Raw genomic sequence first — 12,199 nt, 5'->3', positions numbered from 1 at the left:
CAAGGTCCTTCCAAAAAGTGAATTTGGTAATATACCATCATCTGTTGCAATACCATCTAGATACTTTCCTGATTTCCCTCTCATGTAATCTGTTGCTCTTCAACTCCAATTGCCAGTAATACAAAAACAACAATTGGTTAGGGATAATAGACAAGCTAATCCAATAACACCTGGAGGGCTTTGGCTTTCTTGCCCCTGCTTTAGATTGCAGGTGCATTTGTGTACTATATTGTTTTTTCTAAAAATTCCATGTTTTTTCCCCATTTGAGGCATTTTATTTAGTAGTACGTGTTATTTTTTGACTATTAGAAAGATCTTCATAGGAAATATATATATTGTTTCTGCCCATTTTATCTATATAAAAAGGCTTGGAAAACCCTTTCTAAAAATTAGGTATAATTTTTTTTTTAATTTTTAGCAAGTACACAACTCCATTCTTCCATTGTTGAATAATGATAATAAGATTATTATTGCACATATAATATAACTATATATCATTCTTGCTGGTAGGCAAGGTCAATTACTTTTTCAGCAGCCAGGATATAGTTAGTATATACTTCCCTTTGTCATAGACATTATGAAACACCACTTGCACAACTTAGTTTGGATGAGATAATAATTGTTTTTTCATGATTACTGAATCTAATGTAGAAAATTAAAACAGCCACATAAGCCAAATGAAATGCAGACAAAATTTCTGCGAAGAAACTGACAATACATTTGATAGACAGCATCATAACAGTTTGATATATGCAGATTATACTGTTAACTGAAAATTTAAAAAAAATAGAAAAACACTTTAAGAAGGTTGATGTGATGGAGGACTTGGATGAGGAGATTCAAGGTCATGGGGAAAAGAATCTCAAGCATCTCCTCAGCCCGCAGCCTGAGCGTGTGAAAGCTAAGAGGATGAGACTGGCACCACCCTAAGGAATTCGTAGTGTTTACTTGCAGACTTTGGGAGTTAGAGTTAGTCTGGCAAGATTCTGTCTAGCAGGTGTAAGCTAATAAAGTAACTGAGCAATTCCAGAACCATCCCGTGGAGTTTCTTGGGCTGAACCTGACAATTAAAGTGAAAAATCTGGACTAATGTTAAGAAGGAGAGAAATCTGCATGCTTAATTAATTTACAGTTAACAGAAACAAGTTGAAGATGGTACTAATTTTCCCACACGTGCACACCTTTGAGTTCAAAAGTAGATAGACATTGTGCTGGAGAAATAGAGAGAAGATAAATCCAAAGGCAATGACAGACAAGATCATAAAGGACAAGGAAATTTCATTGATGGAAATGATCTGAAGGATTAAAGTTGCAATATAAGGCTTTGAAAGCTGGATATTGGGAAGGGACAAAACAAGATTCCTTCAAATTATGAATTTGGAGATAGTAAGTAAGAGTATAATGGGCTACCCAAAGAACAAATTATCAGTCTTTGGCCAAATAAACACTTATTTGAGAAGATAACAGAGACTCATATACTTAAGGCATGTAGTATGAGTGGATGATGGATTTAAAAAGTGCTTGGCCAGATTGAAAACATAGAATAAGGGAAGATAATGGATATGGCAGATGGATGAGATCAAAGAAATTACTGGGACATCCTTGGAAAAGCAGTAAGTTACTACTAAAGACAAGTCATGATGATAAATCCATACAGTCATCAGTAGTTGAACCCAAACATTCTACTGGTTAGTATCTGTTGATAGCAATACTATATCTAGCAGAGCTGGCAAAAACCATAAATATAGGCATTGAGTCATAAATTCATAGACACCCAGAAGAGGGGCATAAATTTGTAAAAACAATTCTCCTCCAAAACCTATACTCCAGACTGATAGGCTAGAGTTCAGAAAGTAGCTTTGAAATTGACAAGGAGAGGATGTTAGATAGTAGTGACATATGCAAATAGAGTATATACAGTCTTCCCATCATAACATGATGTGTATTTGAGCACTGTAATTGATACAACCCAATATAATGCTGTAAAATTGTTCTAGACATTACATTATTCTGTAAAATCAAATATTAAACCTATTAAGAATTGAATATATAAATGAGATAACATCTTCACTCATAAATAGTTTCCATGTGCCAAATGCTTTCTAAAAACAAGAGCATACAATAAAAATAACTAGCTGGAATAATAGGCCCCTTGTTTTAGATGTTGAATCATTCACTAACTTAAAATTATGTGTATGAGAGATTCTGTTGCAGGTGCTATCAAATCACATTTAACCATAAGGAGATTTGCCCAGAAGCAGGACCATATTAAATCTGAATTGTGACAAATGCACCTGTAGTTGCTATCTGGCACACATTTAGTAATAAATAAAGATAAAGCTTTCTTCAAATCCAACTTAATTCCTGGTGACTTAATCAACACATGCCGCCCAGTAAATTGTACTGTACTAATTCTGTGTATTTGACATTAGCTTTCTTTCAAACTCACTGTGGAATTTGGCCTTGTGACTGTGTAAATGAATTTGAAGACACAAGGACAAGAAGCAGCAATAACTGGGGGGGTGGGGCGAGGAGGCAAGTGCAAAGGAGCTATATTTACTGTGTTCTTTATTTTTAGTTTGTTGAGATTGTTATTCAAAAATTATCCCACACTGCAGGATAAATATTATGATAATTTAAAGGCAAATAATGCTTAAAATTAAAGAAAATATGTACAGTGATTTTTGCCATAAAGATTATTCTGTATTATTGGTCACTGAAGAGAGCCAGTTTGGTCTAGTGGTTAAGGCACCAGGCTAGAAAGCAGGAAACCATGAGTTCTAGTCCCACCTTAGGCATGAAAGCCGGCTGGGTGACTTTGGGCTAGTCACTCTCTCTCAGCCCAACAAACCTCACAGGATTGTTGTGGGGAAGATAGGAGGAGGAAGAAGTATTAGATATGTTTACCGCTTTGAGTTATTTATAAAAATAATAAAGGTGGAATTTAAAAAAATCTTTAAAAATAACAACTAAAGGTATGACGTATTAATACTACTGCTGGAGAAGTGTACTTTTTCCCTCTTTAATTCATTGTGGCAGTAATATCTGTCCTAGGACCATAGTTGAACTGAATAATGATTTATAGTTTCCTGTTTCAGTATTTAAAATAGCATGTATTTTAAACACCCCAGGAGGAAGCCTGAAATTATACTAGTGTATGTTAAGACACTAGATTGCTAGATTCCAGATAAAATTCTATTACGCTGAAATGAATGGAACAAGTTAATAATTATTACCTTAAGTCACATTGATTTCAGTTGGAGTAAAGCATGACTAAAAGACTAACCCATTATAAACAAATTGTTTCACAAAAGAGTGAAATAACTCATTGAGAGTTTCCTTTTGCTATAAATTAACTTGACATCTGCTTCTGTTGCTTATTCTAATGATCCGTAGTCAGAATTGGTTTGTAGAAAGAATTTAGTACCTATATTTGTTTAGGAAGTCCAGAAGTGAATAATTCTTCATACAAGCTAATTTTTGCAGAAAATAAATTATGGTGGGAAAAAATAAAAATAATACTTGAAATAAGATTTTGAAACTACAGTTTAGATCACAAAACTTTGCCAACTGCAAGCTGTCACCATTCAGAATGTATTTGTTCTCCGTTTTTTAAAGGACATCAGATTATTTTTAAGGCACTAATTGAAATTCAGGCCACAACGCTACTTATTATTCTGCTCTATATGTAGCATCAGAATAGCCTGAGAAGCATTGCAAATAGCATTTTGTAGCCTTTCTTATCTGCTGATGATGTTCACAATTTAAATTTAGAAAACCATCTTCCATGTTGGGCCTCATTCCCAGATACTGCTGAGAACATACTGTGGTCTCTATCCACGTCACAAAAAGAAAAAGCTTGTTATATCCAGTGGTGCAAGGAGAAAAGATGGGGTGTAACTAATTAGGTTACCAACCTAGCCATTACTAATGGGTCAAAAGCATGTTTTTAAAGAGATTGTGATATTGTTATCCATCCTAATAAATTCTCAGAGGAGCAGAGAAAAGCTATGTGATCATATGTCGCATTTGTGCTACATAGTGTCTAATTTTCTTTTCATGATTTATTTATGATAGAGCTAAAAATTACCTTTATGAAATATAATGTCTAGGGACAGCCTTTGTGCAATGATCAGGTGTTTAGTTTTGGTGTATGTTGCTGCTAATGCTTTGTTATAATGCAAAAGAAATCTTTCATAAGTAAAAAAAAAAAACAAGTATCAGAGAAACACGTGCATCTGCCTTGCTAAAATTGTGGATGAAGCTAAATCAGAGAGGAATTGAGGAATAAAGCAGAGGAAGGAGAAATCCCACTGTGCAAGCAAAAGCCCACTCATGTAAAGTTGTGGGGAACCCTTTGAATCTCTGCTGAAAACTGCACCATCAGACAAGCATTGTGAATCAATTTTGATTTGTGTGCCTGCTTACTGGCATAAATGTGGCAATTTATGTGGAATAAATGGAGAAGAGCAGAGTTTGACTGTAAAACAAATTGAGATAGGAGATTTATCTGTTACATTGTCAAATGTTGCAAGCCCAAGTCTAAGATCTCTAAAATAACAAAATCATCATATAAAAAAGGACTTTGAATAACCTCACTGATGGAAGATTTGTGGCATAAAACACTGTATAAAACACTTGCTTCCTTTAGACTACTTTTGATGTCCTAGTAAGCCTTGGTCAACTGTGGGCTGTTTAAACTAGCATGTTTATTAGTTGAAGATTGAACTATCAGAGATTTTTTACAGTTTCCAAAGTGATTGTTTTATGCAGCTTGTCAGTCAGTGTCATCTCAAGTGCATTCTTTTCAGTGGTGTCATTCACTGATTCTACTCTAAACTACCAAGTGCCTATTAACAAAAAAAAGCCCCACAAGAATTAAGATTCAGTTAAATATACTATATTTTAACGTTACCTTGCTCTATGTGAAAAACACTTGCAGTAAAGTTGATATATGTAGCTCATCTAATTTGTTCCCTCTAATTTATTCATTTGTTCGATTTAAATCATGCCTTTTCTAGGAGCTCAAGACAATGTACATAACACTCCCTACTCCAGTTTTTCCCCAAAACAACAACCCTATGAAGTACATTGGGCAGTGAGAGAATAAGTGGCCCAAAGTCACTCAGTGAACTTTGATGGCCAAATGACTTGAATTAAAGTTTGATGGCTGAGTGACTTGAACCTGGGGCTTCCAGTCCTTAAGTAACACCATAACCACTATATCAAATATATTGACTAATACTAGATTATGCTCTTCTAATACAGGACAATCTTTCAGTGACTAGGAACTGTGCCTTGTTATTAGGTAAGGGATAGCTAAATGTTGCACTGGGCAAAACCAAGATACACTACAGGTAGTCCTTGTTTAGCGACCACACTTGGGACCAGCAACTCAGTCACTAAGTGATGCAGTCACTAAGTGGAAAATCACGTGACCGCAACTGTACTTAGGATTTTACTTCAGCTTTCCTTTTCCCCACTCCCTGCCCTTTGGAATGCTCACCCCGGTGCTAGGATAATTAGCAAGAAAGAGTTAATGTTTGTATTTATATTTATTGGAGAGGAAGGGATTACAAGAGAGTAAGCAGGCACACAGTGGGGAACACACATCGACAGCAGTGTGCTAGCAGTGACCGGGTGAACATTCCAAACGGTGCGGAAGTAAGGAAAAAGGAAAGCTGAAGGAAAGTGATTAAAGTCTTATCAGTTAAAGGCAGCAGCTGGGAGCTAGATAATTAAGGTCACAGACCTGAGCTTGTTAACTTGAGGTTAGCACTTTTGAGGAAGCCTTGCAGAGAAAAGCAGCTCAGGAAGAGATTTGCTTGCTCTCTCCACTCTGCAAAGAGGGGAAGGGGGGGGGGGAGATGGGTCATGCACAGGACAACGCATACAAACTGAGTGTAATGGTGAACATGTGACTAAGAGAGATGCTGCAAAGGTCATAAATGGGTGCCTTGATCACAAAGTTATTTTTTCAGCACTATTGTAACTTTGAATGGTTGCTGCACAAGGCAGTAGTTAAGCAAGGTCTGTCTGTGTGTCACTTTAGCATGCAGAGCTGGAATTTGGGGGAACGGGGTATTTGTTTTTAATTTGCTATGGTATATAAAAGAAGACGTATGTCTCTCTTTTTAATTGCTTGTCTGCCAAGAAATGGCAGAAAATCATACCTCTATTTCATGGTTTCCGTCCAAAATTAGGCAGCATGGTTTATAGAGCTACAAATAATGGAGATAGTTTATAGCCAAATTGCTCTGCAATATCTAGAATCTCTGGTAGTTACCAAAAAAAAAAAAACAAGGGGGCAGTGGCAGCCACATGTTGCTATGGGTTGTTCATCATCGCTATCATAGAAAGCTGCCAGTACATGGGCTACTTCCTACTAGTGTTGTTTTCCATAAACATGTACATATGTGCCTCCACATACAATGCCTCTTGATGTAAATTGTGCATATCCATATGTACAGCGGTGCTTAAAAGTTTGTGAACCTTTTTGAATTTTTAATATTTCTGTATAAATATGACCTAAAATGTGATCTGTTCTCCACACAAGTCCTAAAACTATATAAAGAGAACCAATTAAACAAATGAGTCAAAAACATTCTATTTGTTCATTTATTTATTGAGGAAAACAGTCTAAAGCTGCATATTTGTATGTGGCAATAATATGTGAACCTTTGCTTGGCCAGCAGTAACTGTAACTAACTAAATGTTTCTGATAACTGTTGATCAGTCCTGCACATTGGCTGGGAGGAATTTTAGCCCATTCCTCCTTACAGAACAGCTTCAACTCAGGGATGTTGATGGGCTTCCTCACATGAACTGCCCACTTCAGGTCTTTTCACAATGTTTCTATAGGATTAAAGTCAGGACTTTGACTTGGCCATTCCAAAACATTAGCTTCCTTCTGCTTTAACTATTCTTTGGTCGTGCAACTTCTGTCTTGGATCGTTGTCTTGCTGCATGACCCACTTTCTCTTGAGCTTCAGCTCATGGACAGATACCCTGAAATTTTCCTGTGGCATTTACTGGCACAATTCAGAATTCTTAGTTCCATCATTGATGGCAAGCCATCTTGGTCCAGAGGCAGCAAAGCAGGCCCAAACCATGATACTGCCAGCACCATGTTTCATAGATGGGATAAAGTTCTTAGGCTGAAATGCAGTATTTGCCTTTCACCAAACATAACACTTTTCATTCAAGCCCAAAAGTTTTATTTTGGTCTTAATTGTTCACTGAACATTCTTCCAGTAGCCTTCTGGCTTATCCACATGGTTTTTCACAAACTGTAGACAGGCAGCAATGTTCTTTTTGGAGAGTAGTGGCTTTCTCCTTGTAACCCTGCCATGCACACCATTGTGTTCAGTGTTCTCCTGATGGTGGTCTCATGAACACTAACATTTGTCAAGGCAAGAGAAGTCTTTAGTTCCTTAGACATTACCCTGGGATTCTTTGAGACCTCCTGGAGTTTTACATAGCTTGCTCTTGGTGTGATCTAGGTTGGTCAACCACTCCTGGGGAGGGTGATAATGGTGTAGAATTGCCTTCGTTTGTACTCGAGCTGCCTGACAGTGAATTGATGGAGTCTAAACTTTTTGGACTTAGTTTTATAAACTTTTCCAGCCTGGTGAGCATATACAACTATTTTTTGGAGGTCCTCAGAAATCTCCTCTGTTCAAGCCATAACACACTTCCACATACCTGTGTTGTGAAGATCAGACTTTGATAGTGAATACCCAGAATTCTGTTCTTTAAATAAGGCAGGACTTCCCACACTCAACCCTGATTATCATCCTAGTGATTGAAACACCTGGCTCTAATTTCCCCTTCAAATGAATTGATCATCCTAGAGGTCCACATACTTTTGCCACATACAAATAGGTAGTTTTGGATCATTTTCCTCAAAAAAATAAATTAACAATTATAATGTTTTGACTCATTTGTTTAATTGGGTTCTCTATCTAGTTTTAGGACTTGTGTAGAGAACAGATCACATTTTAGGCCATATTTATGCAGAAATATTGAAAATTCAAACAAGTTCACAAACTCACTGTATATATGGCAGGGGCCGGATTATCTGAGGAACCACCTCCCCCTGGTTACATCTAGCCATCCCATCAGAGCTGGCAGGAGAGATGTTATTATGGGTCTCATCTACCAAGGAATGTCATCTGATGGGACCCAGAAGGAGAGCCTTTTCTGCCACAGCATACACCCTTTGGAACATCATCATGCCCCAGGTTATACTGGCCCCGACCCTGCTGGCCTTTCAGAAGGGTCTCAAGACATGGCTTTATCATTGTGCTTGGGGATCCAGTGGTGGTATGGAACGTGTTAGTTGGCTGTAATGTTAGTCATTGTATGGATTGTACTCACCTGCAAATTAAGTTTTAACTGTTTTAATTGGTTTTTGACGGGTTTTCTTTTTCGATACAAACAATTTGTAACTATTTATTGTTTTCTGTTTTTAAGTGCATGAATCCCCGGAGTCATGTATGTGAGATGGGCAGCTACAGTATATAAATTAAATGAATAAATAAATAATAAAAATGTCTGCATTTTTATACACACATGTACATACGTATGCATACAGCACACTTAAGTAACAAGAAACACTGCACTTTTAGTATTCAAAATCTTCATAATCAGGACAAAAAATTATTCCTGTAAAGGTGGTAGCTTTCTAATCAGCCACCTTCTTTTGTAAATCAATAGGAGTAAGTCCTAAAGTAAAATTAGGATTAGTACCTTTAACCCTTTCCTAATACAGTAGAGTATTTGCTTCCAAAATGAACAGGCCAGCAATCTAGGCACTTTTAAAAAAAAACCCTACCCTAAGATAAAATTACTTTAAAATATTGTAATTCTCCTTGGTTGATAAAATGATTGAATCTGATTATAGCATATCCCTTAATTAAACTTTTTTATAAAGTACCGTTGGATGCTAATTTTGTTCTGTAACTAAATAGAAGAACAGATATCAGCATATTAAAGAGGAAGTCTTATTTATTGCATAAATCTTAGCTTTTGCTCATTCTTCTCTCTTCATAATGTATTATCTAATTTATATGAGATCGCAGGTTCTCCACACTTTCAGTTTTTACCAGAGATGAATATGCAGCCCTCCTAAAATGCTATTTGACTGGTAATGAAGTTCAGCCATGAATACTGAGAAGGAAGGGAGAGCTATTTGCAGTTTCTCTGTAAGATTTCCTGGATACTCTGGTATCATGTCAATACCATGGGAAGCTGTCATTGTGCTCTTAGCATGATAAAGATGTTAAACCACTAAGGAATCTATCCAAACAGTGTTGCTGCTTGACATCCATTAATCTCAACAGCATTGTACATAGTTATTCTTCCCTTTAGGCCTTTTACTTCTGTATATCAATAATTCAAGAGATGTAGCAAGTGTTTTGCCCTGAGGGAATCATGTCTGCAATCTCTCTTTTTCTGTGCATATCTCATAGGTTACTGTCATGAGAAGAGCCAAGATGACAACCATGCCAAGCAGAAGTACTTTAACCCACAGGATTCTGATATCATACTAATAGAAGAAACTCTCAAGACAGCTACTGAAGATGATTTGACAGATCAGGTTCATAATTCAGCAGGGGATTCATCCTCTTTGACTTTAGAAAGTAAGTGAATACTCAAAACCAATATACAGTGGGGCAAAAAAGTATTTAGTCAGCCACCAATTGTGCAAGTTCTCCCACTTAAAAAGATGAGAGAGGCCTGTAATTTTCATCATAGGTATACCTCAACTATGAGAGACAAAATGGGGGGGAAAATCCAGAAAATCACATTGTCTGATTTTTAAAGAATTTATTTGCAAATCATGGTGGAAAATAAGTATTTGGTCACCTACAAACAAGCAAGATGTCTGGCTCTCACAGACCTGTAACTACTTCTTTAAGAGGCTCCTCTGTCCTCCACTCGTTACCTGTAGTAATGGCACCTGTTTGACCTTGTTATCAGTATAAAAGACACCTGTCCACAACCTCAAACAGTCACACTCCAAACTCCACTATGGCCAAGACTAAAGAGCTGTTGAAGGACACTAGAAACAAAATTGTAGACCTGCACCAGGCTGGGAAGACTGAATCTGCAATAGGCAAGCAGCTTGGTGTGAAGAAATCAACTGTGGGAGCAATAATTAGAAAATGGAAGACATACAAGACCACTGATAATCTCCCTTGATCTGGGGCTCCATGCAAGATCTCACCCTGTGGGGTCAAAATGATCACAAGAACGGTGAGCAAAAATCCCAGAACCACACTGGGGGACCTAGTGAATGACCTGCAGAGAGCTGGGACCAAAGTAACAAAGGCTACCATCAGTAACACACTACGCCGCCAGGGACTCAAATCCTGCAGTGCCAGATGTGTCCCCCTGCTTAAGCCAGTACATGTCTGGGCCCATCTGAAGTTTGCTAGAGAGCATTTGGATGATCCAGAAGAGGATTGGGAGAATGTCATATGGTCAGATGAAACCAAAGTAGAATGTTTTGGTCTAAACTCAACTCGTCGTGTTTGGAGGAGAGAGAATGCTGAGTTGCATCCAAAGAACGCCATACCTACTGTGAAGCATGGGGGTGGAAACATCATGCTTTGGGGCTGTTTTTCTGCAAAGGGACCAGGACGACTGATCCGTGTAAAGGAAAGAATGAATGGGGCCATGTATCGTGAGATTTTGAGTGAACACCTCCTTCCATCAGCAAGGGCATTGAAGATGAAACGTGGCTGGGTCTTTCAGCATGACAATGATCCCAAACACACCACCCGGGCAATGAAGGAGTGGCTTCGTAAGAAGCATTTCAAGGTCCTGGAGTGGCCTAGCCAGTCTCCAGATCTCAACCCCATGGAAAACCTTTGGAGGGAGTTGAAAGTCCATGTTGCCCAGCGACAGCCCCAAAACATCACTGCTCTAGAGGAGATCTGCATGGAGGAATGGGCCAAAATACCAGCAACAGTGTGTGAAAACCTTGTGAAGACTTACAGAAAACGTTTGACCTCTGTCATTGCCAACAAAGGATATATAACAAAGTATTGAGATGAACTTTTGATATTGACCAAATACTTATTTTCCACCATGATTTGCAAATAAATTCTTTAAAAATCAGACAATGTGATTTTCTGGATGTTTTTCCCTATTTTGTCTCTCATAGTTGAGGTATACCTATGATGAAAATTACAGGCCTCTCTCATCTTTTTAAGTGGGAGAACTTGCACAATTGGTGGCTGACTAAATACTTTTTTGCCCCACTGTAACTATTAGGCAAAGGCAGCTATCTCAGGCAGTGGATTTTTAGTGACTTAAAAATGCAGCAAATATATTTAATATCTGTGCTTTTAGTCCTAGTAAGAAGTCCTGCTAGGTTTTCTCCTTCAGGTGCAAAACAACTTGATTGATAGGTGATCCAGGCCCTGAATGATTCATTTAAGTTTAAATGCACAATGGCATGGACCACTGACAGCAGCTAACACTGAACAATTATGGGCTACTGATCATTTTGTCTGAATAACCACAGAATACCTATACATAGTTTTGGTCAAAATTAGATTGTGTACTAGAACGAATAGGAATAATACAAACATTTTTCTAATTGTACTAAAGTATTTACATTTTTATCATTAAAACATTTGCATGTCTCAGGTATCCAGCAAACTGTTAAGCTGATGGCTCATCTAAAACTGAAACGTTCAAGTGGATTCTTTGAAGGTAGAGCAGTAATTCACATATTCTTCTGAACTTAAAAAAAAAAGATTCTACAGTATACAGGGCGATCTGAGTTTTGCAACTTTTAATTAGTAGAGTGTACAGTGCATGGGAGCACTGATGTAAGATCAAACAGCTGCATATCTTCCCATGCTTTGGAGCACCATTTGGAGATTGACTCTAAAGCACTGTACAGCCATGCTCATCACTGTACAGGCAGTAAAATGCCTTACTCATGTGGAATATATTCTATTTTTGCTGGTTTTAGCTAAAGCCAAAGAATTATGTAGGCAACTGAATAACATTTAGTTTTGTTATGAAATCATACAGAGATATTTCTGAATTAATTTTAGATGAAAAGCAAGGACAGCAGGGGAACTGATAGGTGAACAGGGCACATTAAATTTAGCACAATCATTTCTTGACTGCAGAAGCACAGAACTGCCTACACCATTCCCTTCCCCATTAGCCAACT

General features: G+C 37.6%; 1 protein-coding gene across 3 annotated transcripts in view; it reads left to right on the top strand.

Annotated features, from left to right (window-relative positions):
- The window catches only part of TTC17 (tetratricopeptide repeat domain 17), an 84,236-nt gene that overhangs the window by 36,976 nt on the left and 35,061 nt on the right, over positions 1-12,199 (top strand). For all 3 annotated transcript variants that reach the window (XM_088145764.1, XM_088145763.1, XM_088145766.1), the window contains exon 17: positions 9,474-9,644. In XM_088145764.1, coding sequence (XP_088001890.1) covers positions 9,474-9,644 — 171 coding nt within the window. The remainder of the gene's footprint in view (positions 1-9,473; positions 9,645-12,199) is intronic.

Source organism: Python bivittatus, unplaced genomic scaffold (assembly GCF_059951505.1).
Source record: "Python bivittatus isolate LINGU-HERP-01145 unplaced genomic scaffold, Pbiv_v1 ctg000480_np1212, whole genome shotgun sequence".
Classification (NCBI taxonomy): Eukaryota; Metazoa; Chordata; class Lepidosauria; order Squamata; family Pythonidae; genus Python; species Python bivittatus.
The sequence above is the reverse complement of the archived record's forward strand: the minus strand, read 5'-3'. Positions and strand labels throughout refer to the sequence as shown.